At 36.6% G+C, this 27692-nt stretch overlaps 1 protein-coding gene across 1 annotated transcript in view; it reads left to right on the forward strand.

Moving 5' to 3' along the window:
* The window catches only part of LOC145683694 (uncharacterized), a 110486-nt gene that overhangs the window by 26116 nt on the left and 56678 nt on the right, over positions 1 to 27692 (forward strand). The window contains exons 7-13 of the mRNA XM_081755065.1: positions 334 to 492; positions 2394 to 2564; positions 10210 to 10377; positions 13602 to 13772; positions 16980 to 17057; positions 19545 to 19613; positions 27144 to 27293. Coding sequence (XP_081611191.1) covers positions 334 to 492; positions 2394 to 2564; positions 10210 to 10377; positions 13602 to 13772; positions 16980 to 17057; positions 19545 to 19613; positions 27144 to 27293 — 966 coding nt within the window. The remainder of the gene's footprint in view (positions 1 to 333; positions 493 to 2393; positions 2565 to 10209; positions 10378 to 13601; positions 13773 to 16979; positions 17058 to 19544; positions 19614 to 27143; positions 27294 to 27692) is intronic.

Raw genomic sequence — 27692 nt, forward strand, 5'->3', positions numbered from 1 at the left:
AACCTTTATTTATATATAAAAAAACAAATTTGTGAAAGTTTCGCCAACTAACTGAACATATTGGCTTCATCATTGTCAATACGAGAGTGTGTGATGAAGATAATATGTTCAGTTAGTTGGCGAAACTTTCACAAATTTATTTTTTTATATATAAATAAAGGTTGCTTTGCTCAGCGATTTGTATTATTAGTGTAAGACAATAATTCGTTTTAAATTTCAAAATGATAACATTTTACAATCTATCTTAATTGCAAAAGTGAATAAATACTAAAGTATGTCTGAGTTTAAGCTTGTCACACTATAATTTTATTTGACAAAAATAATTTCATTCAGGCAGATCTTTTTATCATCCAAAGAATTTCATCGAGGTAACGTTTGAGCTGCCAGAAATATACAATGGATCTCTTCTTGTCCAAATGACCAAATACATTGTTGGAGAGAATGGACCTTACTTGATGTATAGTACACTAATCCCGGAGGAAGAATATAACGGTAATTATGTATATTATACATGCTTCATTTCTCGAAACAAGAATTATTAACTTATTTGAATTTATAGTTCTAAATCAGGTGACAGCTTCATACTTGTTTGTTATTATTTGCTACTTTATAATGTATATGCGTGTGTTTTCTTTTCGCTTTATGCACTGAGAAAAAATGTATGTGGTGTACGTAAAAACGTAGGTTATATGTGTAAATTCTTGGACTTAACGTACCGCAAACGTATAACTGAAAAAAGTATGTTTTATAATACTTCCCGTATAAGTGTTCCGAATAAACGTACTTTCCATATTAAAGATATAACTGTATATGAGCGGTCAGGATCTCATATACAGATGGAGGTATATAATATATAGCTGACGTATATAACATACATATACATATGTAAAATAAGGAACAGTTTTAGATGTCAGATATTCTGCATGGGCATGATGTAACAGCTAAGCGGAAAAAAGAGCAGTACGTATCTAGCATATGAATAACGTATGCTCCGTACTAATTTCCGCAGTAAAAATAAGGATTCCGTATATTTGTACAATACACCGCTGATCGGATAATAGATTTTTCTCGTTATATTTGGAGGAGATGAATAATAAGGTAGTTATCATTTACCACTAAGATATAGATAATAGATCTGTATTTAGAAGTTCAACTATTTGCGTAATGATGTATGGAGATGAAAAATAGAACGCTGCGTGTCATCTGCATAAAAATGGACAGAGGAGTATATTTAATAACATTTGTGAAGTCAGCAGTATAGGGAAAATAACAGTGGTGCTAAAATAGATCCTTGAGGCACTGATTTGTCAACACTAAGTGGTTCAGGTAGAGAATACTGTGATCTTCTTAAAGACATTTGTTGCTGTCTACATGATAAGTAAGATTAAAAGCACTTCATAACAGTATTAGACAGATTATAGCAACAGCTTATGATTTAGAACATCAAAAGCCTTTGTTAGGTCTAACAAGCCTTACATTGTTACGAGTAAACTATCAAAACTATGGAACATATTATCAGTAACTTATTATCATGGAACATATCAGTATGGAACATATTATCAGACATTGCAGTGATAATAAAATGACGTTCACGAAACCAATAATGAACATTATGAATTATTATTATTATTATTGTTAAAGATTCTAATAATAAGTGAAACACTATAGTTTGTAAGACCTTTTACATTACCGGTAAAATACTTATTGGACGAAGATCGTTTGCAGGTTTTATTTGAGACTTCTTAGGCAGTGGTAAGACTTTCGAGATTTTCCAAGCACTGGAAAGTAGCCTATTTATTAAGAAAAAAAATTACAATATGAGTCAAGGGAGGTAGTAAAAATTACAGGACTAGTTTGAGCATTTCTGTAGTTATTTCGTAATGTAGAGTTTCGAAATTTGGATTCTGTGTAACAAATAACATCGAATCCAGACCCTGGGATCCACTGCACAGATCTCTTTGTGTGCTTGTATGGCTGTATAATTAAACAAGAACACCAAATAGAAATATCACATTACTTTCACTTCAGTTTAATCCTGTTAGAGGATTCCGGAACATTAGTCAAAATAATAATGATAAATAAATAAATAAAAATCAATTGTTTTGTTTCCTGTCTTCCTTGACGTACTTTTCGGTTTCGGTTTCTTTAGAGGTCACACCATCATTGATCATGAAAAGTTATTATTCTAAATGACTTGTGGTATTAATTTTTATTTTTTGCTCTTGTCAACAAAGGATAACCAATTTTACTCTAATAAACAACTGGAGAATATATTCTTGGGTAATTTTTGTGAGGTGGTAGAAAGAAACAATATTTTTTTGCAATATTTTTATCTAGTAACATGTAAAGTGCTGTTTAATAAAAGCAGAACTTATTTCTTTTTTGTTCTCCAGCAATAGCTCTAAGTGAAAGGCACAGAGACAAACGTATGATGACAATAACGACATATGGAGAACCGGTGACATTAGCTGATGTCCTTTATGTTCCAATGGAAAGGGTCGAATATGGGATATCAGGACCCATAAAAATTAGAGATTCTTTTATGGCTTATAAAGTATACGAAGGTACGATTCTTTTACAAACATAACTATCATGATTTTTGTAAGTACTTTAATTATCTTTGTTTGTTGATTATATACACACATTGATAATTTATTCCCATTCGTTGAAGTAAAAAAAAAAAATGTTAACTCAAATTTTCATAAACTAATGAACTTAAACTTCATCCATTAACACATTTGTTTAATGAAGAAGTTTTAAAAGTCTTTATGTATGTATAGTACATTTTAACAGTGAAAGAAATACTTATTGGTTTTAAACAGTCTAATAGTATATAATACTATTTTTCTAATACAATTAACATATCTTATATTTCCTGTAAGTTCTACACCTTTCAGCAATGTTTTTATTTTCCCCTAAGATTATTTCTTCCTTTCTTAAATAAGTAAAAGCATGATAGTTCTGGAAATTTCGCAATATTTTATACGTTAGTTTAATTAAAGAAACTAATTTGTCATACATCAGAAATAATGCAACGCAACATGTAACTTGGTATTCAGAGGGAAAATGCAAAATACTATCTAATCTATGCTCCATCCTTATGAGTAAGAATTGTGACGAAGAGAATGTGTGAGTAGTAGAACTCAAATAATATGATAGGCCGCGGTGGCTCAGTGGTAGAGCGTTCATCTCTGATGCATGGGGTCGCGGGTTCAAACCCTGCTCCCGCCAAGTGAGCTTTGTGGTGGACAAACACCGTGTATGTGGGTTTCCTCGGGGTTCTCCGGTTTCCTCCCACTTTCTTCATTCCACCATTTCATTCATTTCTCATAATCACCGTTTCCTTTAGCCTAACCGGCATAAACGTGGGACGTAAAACTCGAAAATTTCATTTCAAATAATATGATATTCATATAAAAGTATTCATTTCGATACGAGAAACATAGGAGACACGCAACTGAGGAGGCTTAAATTTCCAATTTAACAGAATAATACAAAAATTTTGCGCGATTTTGAGAATTATGAGAGTACAAGGTAGAAAAGTAGCGCTTTGCCCGGAAAGTCAAAGTTCATACTCGTATATATTCATTATAGAGTGATTGTCAAAAAGTTTACCGCCAAGAAAATGGACTTAAAATTCAAATTCAGCATCATCTTGTAAAATAGCACGATTTGTTTCATCACTCCGTCGTGGCCATTTTGTTTTTGTAAAGCTGCAAGAAATTCATAGCAAGTGGCAATCGAATTCATGTTACAAAATGTAACAAAGAAAACAATCACACCTAGTATCCACTCCTTTGTGGTCAACATTCAGTAACGTGATAAATGTGTTTATGAATCTAGAACTAAAAACTAGTAAGGACGAGAGGTCATGAATATGTTAGGTCTTCGCTTAAGATTTACCGGGGATGTTGACTGAATTAGGAAGTGCTTTTGCACAGAGCGACGTTTACGTGTTTAACCATATTCATTTCTCTATGCAATTTTCAGCAACCATACACAAACAGATACGGAGCTATTGGGCAGCACCTGTAACAAAGAAAATATTCTTATTCTAACATGTTATTCATGTTTCAGTTTTCATAATATTACACAAAGAAATATTAAAACCCAAAAAGGCATTTATAATAACTTATACAGTGCTTAAGCATTCAAATAATTAACAAATAGATACCAGTATATATATGTATTCAAACATTTGTTGTAATAAAGTCATTCATTAGAACTATTGCAATATGCAAAAGTTTAGAACTTGTACTATGCAATGCGTAACTCACTGTAACTACACTCAAGTACTTTTGTTGACATAATGCTTTAACTTTACTATATTTGTTATTTGAAAGAAATTATCAATTGATTATGAACTTTGAGATATCATTTACTGATAATCGTAAAAAGTATTAGAGATTCAGTGAAAGATTTTCAACCAACTGGAAAAGTTCGTTACTAAATTTTCTATGTCTGTATGTCTGTCTGTTATTTGAGATTTTTTTTTTTTTTTTCAAATTTGAGCCCTCCATTCGATGAAGCATTAAAAACCATCTGTGAAAGTGATGGAATTTTTCGCGTCACTCTTACTATTCCTGAGATATTGGCCAAGAAAATAGCCCATTTCCGGAGATTTAAGGAATCATATCTCGGGATCCATAAGTTATAGAGAGATGATATTGGTGTTAATCAATACTTAAGAGAATGAACATTTTGGTAGCAAATATTAACCGGTGGTCACTATCCAACTGGCCACTGGCCAGTTTTTGGCCAGTGGCCGCCAGTTAATATCAGTACTAGAACGTTAACCATACTTTTAGATATTGATTAACAGCAAATATCATCTCTGTATGACTTACTGTTTCCGAGATATTGGCAAAAATAGTTCCAATTGCGAAAGATTTAAGGAATCTTATCTCAGGAGCCATATTTTTTTCTGGAAAGAGAAGAAGATGAGGATAAAAAGATTTACTTTTACATATAGGAACGCTCAGTTATTCTTTCCGCTCTCTCTCTCTCTCTCTCTCTCTCTCTCTCTCTTCATTCTTTTTAAGTTCGTACTGGCAATGCTCTTGGTTCCTACCCTAAAAATATCATTTTGCATCAGCAAATAAAGGCGTACCAATACTATAAATATTGTAAGAAGTCACATCTAAGTTAGAATAGTTAGTCGTCTTTCCTTCTTAGTAGTGGAGATAAACTGTGTTTAGCTTAGAATAAAATTTGCTTCAGATTAAATGTAAAGGACATTTCGCCTATAGTTATCCTACTATTCACATTCCAAGACAAAATTCAAACAGACAAGTAAAGACACGATCAGAAGTGCAAGAATATTCAAGAAAAGCAACAAAAACTTCTTGGTAAAGAACAAAACTTTCAAGTAAAGAGCATGGTTCATAGACTAGTGATAACACGGGACAAATGTTTCGTACAGAGCATTCAAAAATACACAGAATAATAATCATCATCATAGGTATTCTGCCTTAATTGGCAGGTCACTTGCCGCAGCTGAGAAGCTTCCATGGTCCACGGTCCTCCGCTAACCTTTTCGTCTTCGCGTACGATCTTTCTGTTTTAATATCATCAATTAATTGTATTCTCCTTCGCCTCCTCCCTCTCTTTCCCGCCACCATAACCTCTAGGACGTCCCTCATGATAAATCTCTTCTTAGGCAATCTCCCAACCAGTTTCTCTTCCTCTTCCTAATAATATCTAAAAGTGTTCTTTTCTCACCCACCATTTCTAACACTCTCTCATTCGTTTTCCGCTCGACCCAACTATTTCTTTCCATTCTTCTCCACACCAACATTTCGAAGGCTTCCAGTCGATTTTCGTCACCTTTACATAATGTCCACGTTTCCGCCCCATACAGTACAACACTCCACACGAAGCATTTTATGAATCTTTTTCTCAACTCTTTGTTCAAGGTCCCACAGAATAAAGTGCAAAATAAATTACAGTTTGTATCTAAAAGTGATGACAATTTCATTCAAGATACTAAACGGCGTGACAAACATCTTGGCATTTGAAGGAGGCGCTCAGAGTTCCCTTTAAATGCTGCTAGCAAATGAGAGGCCAGCGGCGTTGCCATGTTTATTTTGTACACATCCACGTCTATCCACTGCCACCTGATCGCGCTGTATTTTTTCTACTTAGTCATAGCCACACCCCTTTACCAGTTGGCATTGTCGCGTCAGAGCTTGCGTTTTACTCGTTTAGCTGAGATGCCAAGATGTTTATCACAGGCTTTAGATCTACAAGTGCTATGACAGATCATCAATATCGGTCCGTGTTCTCGAGAGATGCGATCTTCATGCACGATCAGATTAAAAGAGTTGAAGAACAAAGCCCAAAAAGCATAAAAACACCAGAGGAAAAGGTTGAACAGACCATTGAAGGAAAATTTCATAGTTTTGACTTTTGCATTTATATTAGTGTGGTTAGGAGAATTAGAACTCAGTGGCTAAAGCTTTTACGAAGATAATTCTAGCTTTGTGGTATGAAATGTTTTGTTCATCCGCTGCTAAGAATTGAAGTTACACTTGGACATTGATTCAAAGGAAGAATAAAGTGGAATTTAAGCCAATTGGATTAGGATACAAGATTCATCAAGTGATTAATTGCACACAAATTGATAAAATGTATAAAAAAAGGGAAATCAATTACTGCCATATTTATGACCTTAAATTACAACAAATTCAACACATAGATATGAGGAGGAGTCCGAAAAGAAGTTTCCCCTTTCGTTTCTCCCAGAAAAGTGAAAAAATGAAATGAAATCTTTGAGTTTTACGTCCCACGATTATGCCGGTTAGGCTAAAGGAGACGGTGATGATGAGTAATGAATGAAATGGTGGAATTAAGAAAGTGGGAGGAAACGGGAGAACCCAGAGAAAACCCACGCACACGGTGTTTGTCCACCACAAAGTTCACTTGGCGGGGGCTGGGATCGAACCCGGGACCCCAAGCACCAGAGGTGAACGCTCTACCACTGAGCCACCGTGGCCCCCTCCCAGAAAAGTAGATAGCAATGGGAAACAAGACAACGGTTCAGCGTTGCCAGACTCACAACTCGAAATTATTCCGAAACCTGACCGAAATTATGCTAGATTTGGTCAAATTATGCTAGATCCTCATAATTACTTATTCAGGAGTTTTAAAAGCAAAAAAATAATAAAATAAAATAAAATAAAAATAAAAATAAAAATAAACAAAGTTGAGATACGATAACGTAACTTAAAATACGCAGAACGCAAAAATGCGTGGATAGAACTCAATACTTCACGCACCAAAGCTTTAACTCAACTAAACTAATGCAGTCGTTGCCAGACTCAATGGCGTATATATCGTATAAGTGAATGCAAAGTGTTTGTTTACATATTTTGAAAGAAAATTACCTCGCAGCATAAGCGAAGTTGGGAATTGTCTGCTGGGGGCAGATCTTTGGTCGGTCTCGGTCATTTCAGGAATAAAGATGGTCATGAAATCAGAAATAAAGATGGTGAAGTTGTCAAAAATTTGGGGGCAGAATGGCCCCCATAGCTCCACCCATGCCTCGCAGTTAGAGGATTAGAAAACCCTGGGTGGAGCCACAACAACAACAACAACAAAAAAAAAAAAAAAAAAGGCCAAAGCCATTTCTAACTTACTTCGGAAAATAAGAGTGCCTGTATGGTTTACCGACTGTATGAATCAATGGAAGAGGATACATTTCTGCCGGTCTTTTTCTTCCCACGACCAACTTCTTTCTCATCTCAAGGTTTTGCGGCTTTTGATAAACTTGCTGAAATTATGCTAGATTTGGACAGGATGCTAAAAGCAAGATACTAGATGCTAAAGACATGCAAATTATGCGAGATCTAGCATCATTATTCTAGATCTGGCAACGCTGCAACGGTTGCGCACGCAACATATTCAGACACAAGTGGGCAATGTGACCACCCAGCAAACATATTTCGTACTAACCTATGCAGAGAAAAAGTACTAGATCTGGGGAAAAAGTACTAAAATTTTACCTGATCCCGCTTCACCTTATTTATGACAATTTATGATATACATATCTTATTAGAAGGTTTCTGTAACCCGTCCTCTCCTGCGGGTGGAGGAGTGATTCTTCAAATTCTTGAAAGAACCCCCAACTTTTAATTTTTTACAATTAAAATTCGATATAAACCGTGCCAAACACTTACACCCTCCCAATTTTGACTTTTCACCTCTAAACTAAAAATTCTGGTGGAATTCCTGCTTAATTGTCGTACTAAAGCTCACCGTAAAACCACTAAAGTACACAAGTATGACAAATATATTGGATGTCGGTAGAAAACAAGAAATATCATAATATCGAGTTTTAATTCCTTAATAGCCTACTGTTTAAACAGATCACCAAATATGTAATATTGTTTACTGTGGTCATTTATTAATTGGAGAGGGTGACCGACGGCGCCTATGTCCTTCATCCGCTGTTGTAAATACCACTGTTGAAAAAAAGGTCAGAAAAAGTTACGTACCAGGAACAGTGAAACTTTCGTATATTGCCAAATTTTCATGAGATTTCTTTTTCCCCTCCCAAATGTATTTGCGAAAAAAGAAGAAGATGAGAAAAGTACTAGATTTGTTGGTGAACGTACTAGAACACTAAAATATTATAAAAGGTACTAGATCAAGTATGAAAGTACTAGCGGTAGTCACACTGCAAGAGGGTATCTTTCGCCCGCAATCCTGCAGATGGCGTCATCGCAGCGCATGCGCAAAGAGGAGACGAGTCTCTCAAAATCTGACGTGAGCCTGTTGTAGCTATCAGAGAAGGCGACTTTGACCTCGTGGTCAAAAGCAGGAAGTGCGAGTGGTTGCCCGCTATGAACGAGCACTTGGCACATCGGGAGCAGAAATTCAAAACCGGCTCCTCCAAGTCTATGGGCCTGATGTGGTGTCGAAACAAACGATGTGGAAATGGTGTCTCCAGTTCAGTAGAGGCGGCAGCAAGTGCTAGACACACCGAGACCTAGAAGGACGTGCACGAACACTACAGAGTAAAATGTCAAGATAGTGGATGACATTTGGCGGCAGGCGCTTTGGAAGCAATGCTGAAGTCGCAGAAGCTGTTCGACTCTTATTCAATATGCCGAGCCCTGAATTTTTCCTGAAAGAATATTTGAAACTTAAAGACGGGTATGACAAATTGTGTACTTATATGGAAAAATAAAGGTACCTTTGATCTTTAATGTCAAATACTACTTTTGGTCTTGCATCCCTACCTCTGTCCACATTAGCTTGGAGAAACCTATTTTTGGACTCCTACTTGTATTTTAATTTCATCAAAAATTATGAAGAAAACATTTAATGCAAACATACACATAAATTCAATAGAATTGCTACTGTGCCGGTGCCGTGCCATCAGTTGTAGCTCAGAATAATCTCTAAAAATACTCATAGAACAATGTAACAATAGGGGATGGAACTGATGCACAACACGGTACTTAACAACGAAATTATGATTGAATTTAAATGAAATTCAAATGTTTCAATTTTGAAAACTAGTCGGGAAAAGGGGAGTGAGAGAAATAGGTTATAATTAAAAGATAAAGGATGAGCACTAGCCTTATAAATCCAATTAGACTGGTGTTGTCCTGGTCATTTGGATGATGAATGTTTTCCCTTGGAGCAGCCTGGATAGCTGGAGACAGTCAACACCTTGATTTCTATTATGTTGATCTGCAAAGGGCGTCAAGTTCTCTCGTCTTCTTGTGTTTCCAATGATGTTTTCCTACATCTTCATTCCACTACTCTGCTAACAATCTTAAAGGTGTCTGCGACGGTGAACTGACAGAATGGTACTCTTGACTTATGCAGTCGGTCGTCCTCCAATGGAGGGATCTGTTTGTCTCCGATGATCCTGCACCTATTTTAATCGTGTGTCGAATACCCCTTGTGGTTGTATTCCTCGTGGTTTCGTTCAGCTCAAGAATCGAGCTACCTAAAAGTCCAATGAATCGGGAAGTATCTGGCTATGCTTGAAGGTATGCGGAAAGGAAAGAAGGAAGCTAGTCGAGTTTATTGACAAAAAAGTGTTTACAGCAGGTGTTTGAAAATGTACAGTCCTGATCAAAATTTTCTTTCAATGAGTTTCAAAAGTTTATGATTCTTCATATCCAATACACAGTTGCTTCACACTACTGTAATTAATTATTGTATTATATAATAATAATTTATTTCATGTTTCAGGTAAAAGAAATAAATTTAAAAGACTAAATTTTACGTTAGAGACAATAGGGTTGCCCATATCCATCAACGCTACGGAAGACCCTCTATTCCCCATGAAAACTGTGGTTTATGGTGCTCGTGGTCCACTAATGGAAACAAGAACAAACCTAAGTCGAGACAATGTGGAAGGTAACGTACTTAATTTAAATATATTTTTACGTAGTCTTCACTATACTCTAACGCATTTTTCTAATTTTCATGAATAACGTACCTCATGCCGTAAACGTCACCAACACCTAGTGGATGACTTGCCGGTAAATGTCCATCGTTGATATAGCGACGCGTCGAAGGATTGCCTCTAGTGTGTCACTGGCGGCAGGGCTTCGTGGAATCGAAACAGATATCTAGAGTCGAGGTGTTGGAGTTACCACCGCGTAGCAGCGAGAACTTAATTTTGTCCGCGCTCTTTCGTTTCGTCGCGGAGAATAGCTAAGAGACCAACACTAACTATTGGCAGCCATATGCATGTGGTTATTATATATTATTTTTTCCTGACGAATTTTTCCTAAAGTAAGCTCCGGGAGTCAAGTGTAACCCATGCTTCTACATCATGAAGTGAAAAATCTTGAGACGAGTGCGTATAATTGTATGACTTTAGATGGTAACTGTCGCCAATTATTAAAATGTGAATATGGGTGAACTATGAAATAAAGTAAATAGACTCGTGTCATTTTGTTATGAAATTACATGGCGAATGCATTTTATCTGATTCCAAACGTTTATTACGATTTTTAATTTGACAATCTGATTGACCAAATTAGAAAGACCGCAACGATTTTTTTAATTACCTCAACGATTTATCCCTCTACAAGCGATGTATCTTCATCGCCTCCGTGGCGAAGTCGAAGAACACGTGCCTAGTAATCATAAGCTTGGTGGTTCGCAACTACCCGGTAGTACTTTCTTTTAGTGTTTTTTAGACACCTTAATGTAAACAAATTACGCATATAGGCGTTTAACATGTTTTGGGAGAGTAATTTTGAGGTTCAGTGTCGTTTCGTCGCGTCTCTGCCGCAGGTGATTTAATTTTCAAAACGGAAGTGGGGCCACCGCAGATAGTCGCTTGTGGCATGGGTGTAAGCATTACGAATAATCAGTGGCGTATTTAGGGGAGAGCTTCCGGGTTTAAGCCCCCCGAAATCTTACTTACTATAGTAAAGTATATGAAATATCATTCAGAATTTTCACATTTTCAGGCAAAGCCCCCCCCGAAAGTTAGCAAAGCCCTCCCCGAAACAAAATCGTAAATACGCCGCTGCGAATAATATATATCGTTAGCAAAACCTTTCGAGTAAAAAAAAAAAAAAATCAAGTAGTATATAGTGTATTACCCAATCCAGGTTCAATAATTATACGTAAATGTTAATCATGAAACCATTATGTGTCTAATTTAAACGCTTTTTAGAAGCAAAGAATCATGTGTAATTCTGTTGAATGAGTTCTTTGCGAGTAGCTTACTGTACAAAATTGAAGATCAAAATTGAAGACCTGAATTGCATAACATCCCAAGTCCACTCTTTTTCTTCGTATTTTGCGTTTTTTTTTTATGTTAGCATCTATGTTCTAAGGGCTATTCACTGCATAATACATAATTCAAAATCAAAACCTTTTTCTAAAAAGATACAAAATAATTTCATATATTCAGAATAGCATGCCAAGTATAACTTTCTTGTCTTTCATCTAAAATCACAAAAGTACTCCCGTGGACTTGGGATGTTTTGCAATTTAGGTCTTCAATTCTATTTGGATAGAATCTTGTTGGTTGAAGAACTGGTAGAAACCGGAGATGGAAGTTCGATTTCCAGTTTGAGCTAATGTACTACTTATAGGTATACGTTTGATATATCTTTGGTGTTGAAAGTGATATTAATTAACCTTATATGATTTGATCCAAACGTTAGCTTGTAGGTCCAAGTCTATTATACAGGGCGAGGCAAAAATATATTAACATTAGATAGGGATTTACTCACGTGAAATTACAAGGCAAGGGTTTGGTTACAGGGTTTCAGTTTTGCACCCATCCCGATTAATGAACTTATGGAATCTGCCCTTCGTTGATTCTTTGGTCCTCTGGGCCATTAAGGCAGGGATGCAGCGATGATCTGCGTGATGAGGTGCTTCACATGGTCCAAGTTGCTAGGTTTGTCAGTATCGCACGATCCTTGACCATGCCCCACAACCAAAAATCACATGGCTCAGGTTGGGGGAACGTGCTGGCCATGAGAGAGAACCACCTCTATCAATCAAACGTTTACAGAAAGTGTCTCTCAGGTAATCGTAAATCATATGACTTTAATGGCCAGGGTATTGATCTTGCTGAAAATACCCTCGCTGGAGAATTGCAAGTGGCTCGTTCTCCTCTATGAACGTGGTGAGCATGGCAAGGTAATTCCCTTCCCTGACGGCCTCTTCTTAAAGAAAGAATTGTTCAATCATTCCAAATTTGCTCAATGTACACTAAACCTTCACCTTGGCAGGATCCCGCATGCGCTCGCGAACTTATTGCGGGTACTCGGTCGAAGGAACAATTGTCTTTGTTCACACGAACGCTGGTGTGGAATGTTGCTTCGTCAGAAAACACGAACAGAATGTCCAGCTCCATGTGCATTATTTGCAAGATTATTTGTACAGCATTCACACATGCTTGCTGGTCCGCGTTTGTGAGATGGTGCACAATCTTCAAGTAGTACGGCTTCATTTCTAAATCTAATGTAATCATTTTTCAAAGGTCAGTGGTGCCAAATTTTAATTACTGTCCTTTGAGAAATGTTAGTCTCTAGAGAAAGTCTGCGCGATGAATTAGTTGGGCTGGCTACCATCGCTCCCTGGACGAGGATGATATTCTCTTCAGTTTGGACAGATCTTTTTCTACCACTGTTTCCCTTGCAATTGTCTTGAACGGACCCCGTCCTCACAAACTTCTCGTAGAACTCGTCCGGTTCAGTTGGTGAACTTTTCTGTTACGATGCTTGGGGACTGAAAAACCTCTATCCAGGCAGCTATTTTCCTTTGCTTCTCAACGGAATATCGGCACCCCATGGCTTAATCTACAAAACAAAAACAAAAAGAGCACCCATTTAATGATAGCATCTTTTTCCTCACCCTACTTTGTAGACTTCTACTGGACAGGATCGAAAAATAACCACCATAAATTGAAGGAAGTTAATAGTTATTTTGCCTGTGAATGAGCGAATTTATTTTACTCAATTTCAAACGCTATATAAGATTTTAGTTTATTAATATGTTATTAATTATATTTTAAATGGGGTTCAAAGCTATACATAAATATAGAACTAAAGTATAAAACTAATTCTAAAGAAACAGTAGTACTAATAATTTTACTATGATTATAGCACATTTCGGAGGATCTATTCCTCTTTCGAAGAATAAGGCTCAGAAAATATATTTCAAGCAACCGATTATGGAAGGAAACATCAAATACAGAACTTTACAGAAAATTGATTTTCGTATAACTGAGACGTGGAGCATCGCTACTGCTGTCATTCTTGAGGAAGAATTTACAGGTAAATATCTTTTTGATTGCTTATATGTATATTAAACGACTTTTTTAATATCTGAATATATTGTTTTGAACTGATATAAACGTGAACAAGATATATACAGTATTTATATAATGTTTCTATTCTATAGAAGAGACTTTATTTACTTATGAGAATACTAAACCAGTATTCAGTATAACGTTTCGATTCAATAGCAGTATCTTCATCAGTCATTAGAAAACTTCTGAAAGTACATGAGGCACAAAAACGTATATGCGAGGGCTGTCCAGAAGGTAACAGACGTTTTGAAGTAAAAAAGTAACAGAATGAGCAAACTAAATCGTATTATATACATTTGAAAAGTACACTCTGAAGCTATGGTTCCACATAATCGCCATTTAAATTAAGGCACTTATCAAACCGTGGCACAAGTTTTTTAATACTGTCGTGGTAGAAATTTGCCGGTCTGTGATTTCAACTACTGGCTTACACCGGCATGCAGTTCGGTGTCAGTATCAAAGCTTTGTGTAGCGAGCCATGTCATCATCGTTGGGAAGAGGTGGTTGTAGCTCGACGCCAAATTCGGGCTGCATGGTGGTTGATCGAACATTTCCCATCCAAAACCATTCAAGAGCTCTCGAGTACGCTTAGCCATGTATGCACATGAGTTGTCGTGAAGAAAAAAAAAACACTTTTGTGCTAAGGTTTTCGAGGCGCTAGTTTTGAATCGCTTGTCTTAATTTCTCAGTGATTCACAATACAAAGACAATCACAGAACGCACCTCACAAGAGGTAGGACTTTCTATTGCAGCGCACATTGTAGGACATCGTGGTTCTCACGCTACCACAGTTGAATTTGTTCTTTGTGTGGCAACGATCTGAAACCAAGATGACGACTTTAGCCCCACCCATTACCGTGATAGATCAAAAGGTCTGGTACTTTCTTGACAGTCCTCGTATATCCAATTTATGTATGAATATGCGATCCTAAATACAGGAAGTAGGTAGGTAGGTAGGTAGAGAGAGAAAGAAAGAAAGAAAGAAAGAAAGAGAGAGAGAGAGAGAGAGAGAGAGAGAGAGAGTAATAATTTTGCAGCAGAAAAGTAGAAGAAACTGATGTAGTAGACGAAGGCAAGAATGATCAGACAGACATGATCAATGACAATGAATTGGAATGAAGTATTAAATATTTAAAAAGAATGGGGTGTAAGACTTCTTAATAGAGACCAGAGAAAGAAAACGAGAACGGAATTGAAGAAAGAGGCGACGTGAGAAAAGACTAATTAGGTACAGACGGAATTAACCTATCATATCCAAGTTATATTTGCGCGTATTTCTGAGGGTAATTGACATTTGAAAGTGTTATCACAAAATAGAGTTTTTTAAAATATATAATTCTGGACAGAAAATCACCGTCTTAATCGCAAGTATTAGATAATGACTGGAATGAATTATGAATTTCATGTTTAAAATTTATTTATCCTCGTCTCTTACGCTGTACTCTTTATATAATTACTGAATTTTAGTTGTCTGTCATACCTAATTATTCATTGTTCTTTACATGTGATTACTCCATTGATTTTCTAATAGCTGATATAATATTGTGTTTCCTTAGTGAACGTTATATATTTAATTTTATTTTTACATTTGGTTTCTAATAAATTATTTTCATTTAATAATTTACTATATCTAAATACTTGTGTAACATAATTATCATACTCATTATTTACTATTTTGAGAAGTTTTATGTTATATGCTTATAATAGCATTATACATATTTTATACTTACGAGTAGATTAGTGATAAATACAGAAGAGGTAAGACGGAAGATCGGTAAGAGGGTATTCCGTTCCCTATTTAACCGTGACCAGACGATACAATGATAAAATTTTTATATTTATAATAAAAAGTTTCCTTTGATAAGCAACTTTTTGAAATAACTTGATAAATACTTTATACTTTATTGAGAATTTATCAAGAATTGAGTAAAAGGCTCTTGACATATCGAAGAATTTAATATGAGGGAAATCTCAAAATAAGTTTCTCCTCTCGTTTTCCCCATGAAAGCAAATACCAATAGGGGAAATAGGTCAACGGTTGCACGCGCAACACACACAGACCCAAGCAGAAACGAGTCTCTCAGTCCGAGCCTAGTAGCTACGGAGAGAAGGTGCGTTTTGACGTTGTGGTCAAACAAGGAGATCCGAACGGTTGTACGAGATGAATGGTCACGTGCCGCATCAGGAGCAGAAATCCATAACCGCTTTGTGAAAGTCTATGGGCCTGGTGTGATGTCGAAAGAAATGATGTGGAGATGATGTTGCCAAAACCATATAACAACTCTTGGGTGGGAGCGCCTTGCCCATTCGCCATACAGTCCTGATTTCGCACCCAGTGATTTCCAGCTTTGAAGAAGGCTCTCGGCGGCAGGCGCTTTGGGGGCAATGGTGAAGTTACAGAAGATGTTCGACGCTTCTTCTGTATGCTGAGCCCTGAATATTTCCTCTAAAGATTTTTGAAACTTACAGACCTGAATGACAAATGTCTGAATGGACGTGGTACTTACGTGCAAAAATAAGGGTACATCTGATCTTTAATATCACATACTAGTTTTGGTTTTGTATCCTTACCACATTCGCCTGGAGAAAATTAATTTCAGACTCCCTCTCGTATCTGTAACAATACCTAGGTAATTTATTTCGTGAAGTTGGTACTGTTAACATAAATTTACAAAACTAAAGCTCGAATGTTACATATATTTGAATAAATCAATTGCTGATGTACTAATACATAAATTATCCCTATCACAGAAAAGTATAAACAACAAATGTTGTATTGTACCTAGATATTATGAAGGCAGTTAAAGATTAAAATTAGTTAAATCTTTTACATCAAAGTAACAAAATACAGATTTATTACAGAGAAAGAGTACAGGGGCAATAAGTTAGGAAAGATGTGGTAAGTAAGACGACCTCAAATATTTACATCAATCCATTGCGTAAAAAGAACTTATAGACACACACACGACAAAAATAATTATGACTCACAAGTTAGTAGCATATTAACCCTCAACTGGTGTGAATTTTTAGTGCATAGTTAGTGACGTGAGGTCCCCAGGACCCCTTATTAATTATTGAATATAAAAAGGAGCACAGTTAGTTTTGAAAGACAAGCTTGTTTTAAAAGAGAATTAGGTGTTACTTTACTTTTAATATTTTTTTAAATTTCAAGATCCAATCAACAAATTGCTAGAGATTGGCGTCGAACCAAGCTATGATGAGGGTAGTTCTTCGATCAAAGGAATTCAAGGTAAGGAAGAATGTTAATTGATTAGCATCCTATTGAGTATTCTTATAATTCAGTTTTTTTTCAATTGCACATTTTAAATATTTAGTTTTTGACTGAAGTGAGTCGAAGTGAGACGGAATGCGGTGGTACGCCATACCGCCTCTGGTTTTTCAGTGATCAAAACAATATTTAAATAACCGGTATGTTGAGACAAAATCGTAATAAAACATACCACCAGTGCTTTTTTCCACTTCGAACACTGATTTAAAGAAAAATTATAACGCTGAACGTAATAGGATGCAAACTCTAATATCGAACACGGAAGTGTCGCAGCAAGGGTATATGAGATGTGGACCTACTGATTAATGTGGAACCCCAGCCACATGAGCTCTCAGAGGGAATCAAACGCTGGTCTCTAACGCCTAAAACGCGTACGCACGCTAACCGCTTAGTCACTAAAGAGCTTTGGAAAAATCAAGAAAGTATGACAACTAATATTGATTCTGAACGATATATCAATATTCTCCATGATTCCAATCTGTATTCCAACCACCCAGTGGCGGATCCAGGGGGGCGATCGTCCTCCCCTCAGAAGAGGAAACTTTTATTTTATATATATAAATAAAACCCTCCCAGAGTTTGAAACTATTAAAAGTAGTTGTAAGTAGCAGTATGACAACCCACCGCACCCCCATAAGTCGGTCCTGGATCCGCCCCTGCGAACCACCAAACTAAAAAATGGCATGTACATTTTTCACTTCAGTATTCTTAAATAAACTATACAATCTAAATGTATAAGGTATCGTTTTATGTGCAAGAAATTAGAGGCTAATACTAAATACCTTACTCTTGTTATGTTATTGTGGAATAAATTGTAATAACTAAAATATTTAATAAGTATTAAATTATTAAACAATATTCTTGAATTCTTGTCTTTTTGTGATTCTATTATGTCAAGCTTTTCGGTTGTATCTCTCTAGGTACTCAAAAGTTGTGTTCAAGTTTGACTATTACGAAAGAAGGGTAATGACGTGAAATAAGATATATTAGGTGGTGAGGGACTCGGTCGAAAAAGTGTAAAAAGTTTTCTTCAGGCTAGTCATCCTGAATAAGGTTTTCCTCATTCACACCAGGCAAATGTCTGGGTGGTACCTAACATATAGGTCCCAGGTCGCTTCCTTCCTTCCTCAATCCTTTCTTCCTTCCCTTTCGCCGATAGTATGATCGCCGATGGAGGTCATTCCTCGCAGGTAATGAGCTAACATGGCCATCGGTGCCGAAAACCCAGAAGTCTAAATCCTAAATCCTAATTCTAGTACCCATCTAGAATTCCTAATTCTAGTACCCATCTAGAATTCCTAATTCTAGTACTAGAAGAATAATTCTAGTACCCATCAATAACAGTAACTTGTATTCAACAATGAGGCAGATCATGAAATTCAAACTGGTAGAACGTAGTTAAACGTTAACTAAAGAAGTCAAGGAGTTCGTAGGTCTTCGCAGGTACGATTGGACTGATTTAATTATGACGTTAACTTAAGATTTAAAATTATATGAGATTATATGAACTGTTGAAAGAGGAATCGAAACTACTAGTCTAAGCATGTGCGTTAGCCACTCTACCACAATTAGGTAAACCTTATTGAAGGTTCGGAGTGAACGATAGATGGTTGTCTAACAAATGCAAGAAATGGCAGTAAAATGTCACGGGATTACATAGTTGCACGCTCACATCATATTTGCTGCGAATAAACAATTCTGCTGATCGTCTGGCCACATGGTGACAGTTTGCGATGAACAATACCACGGTAAGTTGACCATATAGATGTTCAGCGTTATTTTCTGTTGAATCAATGGTGGATTTGGTTGTTTGAGAGTTGGTTCAAGTAATGTCTACGATTGATAATGACTCATTGGAGTATCGAAATGAACTCGAACGTCAACAGTCTTTCTACAAAAGGATTCTTCGTATGAAGAGACCAAAAATAAAATAAAATAAATAAAAACACAGTCATTTACTCTTGTTTTTAAGTCGCAGTTAACTTTTTCGCTACTCTGTTCTACTTTAAGTCCTTCTAATGAACAGTGACGAAACTATGCTAATTGTCGCCCGGGGCGACAAGACTTGTTTGTGTTTTCCATGATTTTTAAAACGATGTAAAAAGTTACATATCCTCCTATATACAATTTTCAGGTGAATCCACTTAGCTCCATGTTGAAGAATCCTTTAGGCCAATCAAAATACTTCAATCGATTCATCATCTGACATTTTACATTTTCCAGTCTTACTTCTTGTTCAATCACTTTTTTGCAGCCATTTGTGATTTGTGCTTTGTTTAAGCACTACTTGCTGCACGAAATATAGCCACATCGCCATTATAACATCACACACGTATGAAAAATATGAAATCGCTTTGCAATGACTGTAATTTTTATGATTAACAGTATAGTTAAGATATAATATGCTCATTTAATATATCTTAATAAGTTTACTGTTTACACTTACAGTTCGGCAGCTTCTGCAGCCATTATTTACACGGTCCATTCCCTATGTTGGTAAACACTATCGCGACTCAGGTAAGTTGTCTGTTTTAGTGCTAAGTTAACACATTCACCCCCCCATATATATATATATATATATATATATGTGTGTGTAGGAAAGGGAAAAAGTCCCGGAAGAGTCCAATATCTCGCCAAATATTCAGATCAGGAAAACAAACAATAACACATGTCAAATAGTTTAGAGAAAGCCAGCCAATTATACCAAACACAACCCCTATCCCCATTCCCTTCAGGGGTACGTAACTTTAAAATTTTAAATGGGAGCCCTCATTTCTTATTGCATATTTGGATTCTCCAGAAAAAAGTGACAGTGATTTGACCCAGAATTATAAACAGTACCTTCACGGGTAGCGCTTGAATCGACACACAAAAAGAGGGTACCAAAACGCTAAATGTTTGTCCCGTACTCTGTGGCCATACGGATAACGTACTGAACTGAGAAGTCAGATGTCCTGAGTTCGATTCCCTTGTATTTTTTGTAACCAAGAAATGAATTCATACATTTTAACTTGCATAAAATTAATGTAATTTTTCATAATAATTTTTTAACTTGCAAGAAAATACAAATTGTGACAAAAATTGTTTATTTTGACGTAAAAGCCCTAGGAACTCCAAACCTAATAATCCTATTTCTAAGAACCGCTTCACAAAGCTAGTTTGCAAAAGAATTATCGAAATTTGTATTTATGTAACTTCAATAAAGTATTAATTGAAATTAAAATGTGTGGACTTATTACTTGGGGAAATAATAAAAGGAAAAATGTTGCATTAAGCGGGGATCGAACGCAGGACCACTGACTCCCGAAGTCTAACCATATGGTCACCGAGTACCGGACTAACAACTTATATTTTCACAATATTTTTGTAACCCTATTTTTGTTTGTCGATTCAAGCGCTATCCCTGAAAACTGTTTTCAAATCTGGCTCAAATCATTGTCTTCTTCTTCTTTTTGGGATAATCCAAATGTGCAATACGAAATGGGGGTTGACATTTAAAATTTTAAAGTTATCCCCGTACTCCGAAAAGGGGCGAGTATAAGGGGTTGAGCTTGGTATCATTAGGTAGCTTTTTCAAAACTATTTAACCCGTGTTTATGTTTGTTTTGCTGATCTGTATATTTCGCGAGATATTGGACCGTTCCGGGACTATTTTCCGCACCCTGTATATACATATGGGCGCAAGAACATACTTCTATACGTACATAATGGCAACCTCTTAACAAATCTAAATTTACACAATAAATTGACACGTACGGTGAACGAAAGAGAGAGAAAAATAGACTGATTATCTGGACTTTAAGGTCCCTTTTGAACGTCGAAGTTGTACCTGAAACCAAACTTTCTCCTTAAGTTGAATCGAAATCATATGTCTAGTTTTGCAACCAAAGTAAATACATTTATCAGGAATCGAATCTGGAATAACACGTACAACTATTATAAATATTAGTATTTTTTTAACATGAAGCGGTATATCAGAGGAAGAAATGTAATAGTAAATATGGGATATATTATGTAAGATTCTATAAATAATAGACGATGTAAGTTATGTGTATTTATAAAATACAATAGATATGTAACCAATTAACAAGTAGAATATGCATATCTTGTTTGACATTTTCTATTTCCCCGATTTTTTTTTTTTTTTTTTTTGGTAGAGCTTGAGGATGTTGTTTTCATAATAAAACTGTTTCAAATTGAAAGTTTTTGCTGTATGTATACAATCGAAAATCCAAAAAGGAAATTAAATATTTTGCGTAACAATATTACACTTTTTTAATTTAAAGGAGACGAATTCTTAATTATAGGGAATAATTATTTTAAAAGTTTGTGAAATGAAATTACGGGAGGAAAAGGAGAAAATTCATGGACAGACATGGCTGTGCATCATCAACTGTCTTGAAATAGGATCCATCAAACCAGAAAGTACTTGTATTAAAGATGAAATTTCCACTTCTGATCAATCACACTGCAAATAGCCAAACCTTCAACTTTACTGTCCGTTCCTCCGCACTCCGATCAGGGCCGGATTTCCCAATAGGCCCGGTAGACCCAGGCCTATGGGCGCAAGTTCCCAGGGGGCGCACGGCCGAGAGAAAAAAAATTAAAAAAACTAGAAATAAAAATAAATAACCATAACATAATATATTTTTTGAATTGATTTTAAAAAATCAGGCTAATAAAGCATTCTGATTTTGAAGTTCATTGGAACAAATAATTGTTGGTAAAGTTCACCAATCTTTTGTTAATACATTAACGGTATTTTGTTAAGCGCAGAACCAAGTAAACTCCTCAAAAAACTTGCAATGATAAAATTGCATCGTGTAGTGGTGTTTAAGCAATTAACATATAGGCCTGATATAATTTTTTAATAACGATTTTTAGGAAACTAACTTTAACCAGACTAGGGGGGGGGGGGAAATTACTGGGCCTAGGGGCGCCAAAATGCTAAATCCGGCCCTGACTCCGATACTTTCGGGCTCACAACATTCATGTCACAGGACTCACACATAAATAACTTACATGGATTAAAAGATCAGTGTTTTTCCCTTTGATGCTGGGAATCACTTTTAATTTCCCTGAGTGCTTCTGTGGTCTTAACTTTCGAAGCAACTTTCATATTTTCGATGTATGGTTGGTATTGCAGACTTTTGTTAAACATAAAACAACTAATGTAATATTTTCCACTGTGTAAGCTTTGTTTTTAATAGACTTAAATCCTATTTAAACTACTCGCTGAGCAAAACAATACGTTTATTGTAGAAATTACGAACGTGTAAGTTTCGCCAACTATCCACTTGGCTTCGTCAAACACTATGAAAACATCAGATTTAAGTTAAGTTGATTTTAGTTTAGCGTCCCTTTCAGCAGCGATGCTATATGAGACGTGGACCTACTGATTAACGTGGAATCCGAACCACATGAGCTCCCGCCGGGAATCGAACCCGGGTCTCTTACGCCAAAGGCGCGTACGCTAACCGCTTAGCCACGGAGGAGCTCCACATCAGATTTAAGGTGTCTGATGAAGCCAAGTGGATAGTTGGCGAAACTTACACACTAATATAGATTTTGTTTATAATAAACGTATCGTTTTGCTCAGCGAGTAGTTAAAACCAGATTTAAAACAACTAATGTATTTCATAAGTTACATGTTTTTACAATGGAAGAATAAGAACACTTTTATGAATGTAAATTTAGCTATTCCATCTTTTCCAGTATATTGCAACGTAGTGGTAAAATTTTCAAAAAATCTAAACTAATTTATATTTTCAAATATTCTATTAGCAAGACTGACCCCATACACAGATAAAATTATTGAAGATTATCAGTGCGGATTCAGACGAAATCGATCAACTATCGACCAAATATTTACCATTCGCCAAATACTCGAAAAAAAGTGGGAATACAATACCCGGTACATCAACTATTTATTGATTTCAGAAAGGCGTACGACTCGGTTAGGAGAGAAACATTATACAACGTTCTTACAGAACTTGGAATACCGAGAAAGCTAATTAGATTAATTAAGATATGTTTAAATGAATCCCAAAGTAAAGTCCGGGTAGGAACATTTTTGTCCACGAGCTCTCACGTCGAAAATGGCCTGAAACAAGGAGATGCATTGTCGCCATTATTATTTAACTTTGTTCTGGAATACGCTATAAGAAAAATCAATCTAGGCAATATTAACCAGGGCCTAGAGTTGAACGGTATTCACCAGCTTATGGCATATGCTGATGATGTAAATTTAATAGGGGATGATAGGTGAACAATAGTAAGAAATGCAGAGATCTTATTAAACGCTTGCAGGGACACGGGTTTAGAAGTAAATTACAGAGAAAACTAAACATATGGAAGTGCGTCGGGACCGTAATAAGGCAAATTGTGGATGCGTTAAAATATTAAATAATACTTTTGATAAAGTGGATAGTTTCAAATATCTAGGATCAATATTAACATAGGAAAATCATATTCACAGAGAAATTAAATGTCGACTAACAGCAGGGAATTCATGTTACTATTCGGTTCAAAATCTCTTGTCGTCGCGAATTCTGTCGAGGAATTTGAAGCTTAAAATATACAAAACGATAATCATGCCTGTTGTTTTGTATGGCTGCGAAACATGGTCACTTACTCTGAGGGAAGAACATAGACTGAAAGTATTTGAGAACAAGATCCTGAGACGAATATTCGGACCCAAGAGGAACGGGAATGGGGAATGGCGGAAACTTCATAACGAGGAACTACATAATTTATATGGTTTACCCAACATTGTTAGGTTCGTCAAGTGTAGGAGGCTTAGGTGGGCGTGTCATGTAGCTAGAATGGAAGAAAGTAGAAACTCTTTCAAAGTCTTGACTGGAAGACCAATCGGAAAACGACCATTAGGAAGACCTAGACCCAGATGGGAGGACAATATTAAGATGGATCTCGCAGAGATTGGAATACAAAGTAGAAACTGGATGCAGTTAGTTAAGGATAGAAGTCAGTGGAGAACTTTTGTGAATGCGGCATTGAACCTCCGGGTTCCATAGGCCATAGAGTTAGAATTAGTTATGTCATTTTATTGTCGATGCTTACTTTGGAAACAATACCACTGTTATACACGGTCTCCGAGAAGTCCCCTTCTCCTAGGATTTGAGTATCCCAGAGAACAATGTCCGTATAATATTAGTTATGGTATTCGTAACATTGTTTTCTTGGTCACAGACAGTACTACCTGATATCCTTGCGTTCAGGATCACATTATGAAGTCTTGGCAGATGTGAGTAATGTAAAAACGTTTCGTGACACTAACAACTAGAAAGAATGCAACGACACAAGTAGTGACTGTCTTTAGAGACCATATTGGCAAGGCTCCAACTAACAAAGCAAACCTCCTTCACTGGAAAAAAACTACATTTGATTCAAAATCTGTCAGAGACAGCTCGCCTAGTAGAGATAAGTATACACATTAGGAAATATGTAATGTCGTCGCTCTGTCAATTGCCATGCATCAAACTAAATCGCTCCGCAGAAGAGCAGCTGAACTGAACATAACTAGTGCAAAACAGCATGGCATTAAAAAATCTAGTTGTTTACCCCAAGCTTTCGGCTTGTATACATGTTCCCTTCACGTTAGTAACATTTCTTGGTGGTAGGTTCAAGACAGCGTAGCAGGGTTTGCTAATAAAGCAATGAGACTGGTCGCCACGCGGCGCTTGCCGGCGAGGGAATTTGTAGTGAGGGTCTAAACGCACCGGGGGTCAGTCACGTCTCAGCACTGACGCAGTGACGCAAAAGCAGGTTTTGTGTTTCTGCCACTACGGGACGAACCGTCAACGCTGTTTCCTACAAAGAAGTTCTTCAGCGCCTGTGTAGAGATGTCAAACAGAAACGACTGGATATTTCTGATCGCTGGAAGTTCCACCAAAACAACACTCCAGCCCACACCACCTTCGTTATGACTATTTCCTGGCCCAGGTAGGGGTTGGAACCTTGCTGCAGCCACCGTACAACCCGGGTGTGAGCTCACAAGACTTTTTTCTGTTACCAAAGCTCAAGAGAATCCTGAAAGACCACCATTTCAACGATGTTCCCGCCACCCAACGGACTGTCACGGAGTATCTGAAAGATGTTAATGCAACTGTCTGTCTGTTAATGCAGAGAGCCTTTGTAGCGTGGGGATCACGTTGGAAGCGGTGTATCGACGTCTAAGGAGACTATTTTGAAGAATTTTAACAATATGTACCGATCGGATCAATAAATTATTTTTAACAGACCCAGTCTCATTACTTTACGGAGAAACCTTGTATTGAAAATTATTAACCTGACTGTCAAGTATTGGGAATTAGCATAATTGATAGACAGGTGTTTGCGATTGTTAGAAGTATTAAGAATATCTCGCCTAGAACTTATGCAATCCGTAACTATTTAAAATTTTGAAATTGCGTATTATCATTACTCACAGACTGATATCTTTCTACTTTAAAATAGGGATTGCACTATATGATACTCAAAGCTAGTGGTACGGGATCTTCTTGGGCACAACCTATTACTCATATATCTCTTGACGCTAGTTATCCTTTAGTGATTTCAACTTAAACGGAATTTACACGGTTGTGAACATGGAATCTGGGGTCAATCTATATATGCTCATAAATTACACGTCATGTGATGGAGGAATCCTCTTGTAAAAGTTCCGTAGGGTCTAACCCAGCCCCCGAAATAAGGGGGAGGGTCAGACAAAACAATTGAGTTACCCTGTTGACTTATAGAGCAAATTATTTGTAGCGTCCTTTAGAATATTGTTCAGATGGATTTGACACGATTCTCACGGAATGACACTAGTGTAAAAACATATTTCAGCTATTTGGTCCTATGTACCTAGACCTATAGGGAAATTAGCCGTGAATCCGTGACCTACTTTACAAGGCGAGTAGTGTGATATGTAACGTGCTATACCCTGACAGACACCTCTACAATATTCTTGACTTTTCGCGAAAGTTCAAGAATCTTCTCCAATGTTCGATAAAGTTCTAGCATGTTCGAATAAGTTCTAGAATGTTTTAGACTTTTCGAGAAAGTTCTAGAACGTTTTAGACATTTCGAGTAAGTTCTAGCATGTTCTCGCAAGTTCTAGAATACTCTAAAATTTGCGAGAACGTTCTAGACTGTTGTAGCATTTCCGAGTAAGTTAGAGAATGTTCTAGACTTGTCGAGGCAGTTCTAGAATGTTCGAGAAAGTTCTAGCACGTTCCAGTAGAATTTCATGAAAGTCTGCAGAACTTCCTAGCACTTTCCATTAGAATTCAATAACAGTTTTGAGAAGTTTCTAGACGTTTAGGATAAATGGTGATATACTTGTAGCAGGGACGTACGGAGGGGGGGACACGGGGGTCCGGACCCCCCCCGAAATTTCGACTTTTTAAAAATTTAGTCTAATTTTAGGGGCAATTTTAGCAATTTTAATATAAAATAGCTTCATATTTAGTTTGGACCCCCCCGAAATAAATTCCTGGGTACGCTACTGACTTGTAGTGAGCTAATGATAAGTCATAGAGGTGTCTGTCAGGGTAAAGCATGCGACATATCACACTACTCGTCTTGGAGAGTAGGTCATGGATTCATGGTTGGTTCCTCTATTGGTCTCAGTATATAGAACCAAATGACTGAAATATGTTTTTACACTAATTATCTGTGTCGTTCCGTAAGGAGCGTGTCAAACTCACCTGAACAATATTCTAGAGGACGCAATAAGAAATTTGCTCTATAAGTCAACAGGGTAGCTCAATTGTTTTGTCGGACCTCTATTTTGGGCGCTGAGTTAGGCCCGATGGAACTTTTCAAGCGGATTCTTCCATCACATGACGCGTACTTTCTGAACACATATAGGCTGACCCCATATTCCATGTTCAGAACCGTGTACATCCCGTGTTAGTCTCTTAGATTATTCATTTACACTAAGTAACAATTTAGGTAACAAATAAATAATTAAATCTTATGTTCCATTGTTGTACTGTTTCTAAACATTTGTTATCTGTGATAATTCTTTATTATTAATAATAGATCAAGAGTTAAAGAAAGACGCTTGGGAAGTGTGTTTTTCAACTCCGTTTGTCGAGTATGGACAAATATTAGTCTTACTGAAGTTAGAGCAGTTCAGTCATGAAGTGGAGACTAGAATAACATATGAATATCCCGAAGAAGAATTTAAAGGTAAACTTTTATATCTTCTTTCACCAAGTTGGAAAATAGTATTTGTCAATTTTGATACAATTTTTTCTCTTTACTTCTATTGTCCTTGATATTTTTCCTTTAAAAAAAAAGAAGAAAAATTAATAAATCATAAGGACCGCAGAGGACTTGATCCGGTTTGAACTATCATTTTGTTTTTCTCAAATAATTTCGTAAGGTTTCATGTGAAATATTCGTTTTTTATACAGGGTATTTCAAAACAACACGGGAAACGACCCGCTCGGGAGAGTAATACTCCCGGAAGTATGTATTTTTCGCGCGCTACTCTAGCCAGCTGTTTTACGCGCTATTCTAGCCAGTTGTTTTAAGGTGGTTATAAAATTTATATCATGGAGTACAAGGGGAACAAAACGAGCCCTA

Source organism: Thermobia domestica, chromosome 4, assembly GCF_964235325.1.
Source record: "Thermobia domestica chromosome 4, izTheDome1.hap1.1, whole genome shotgun sequence".
Lineage (NCBI taxonomy): Eukaryota > Metazoa > Arthropoda > Insecta > Zygentoma > Lepismatidae > Thermobia > Thermobia domestica.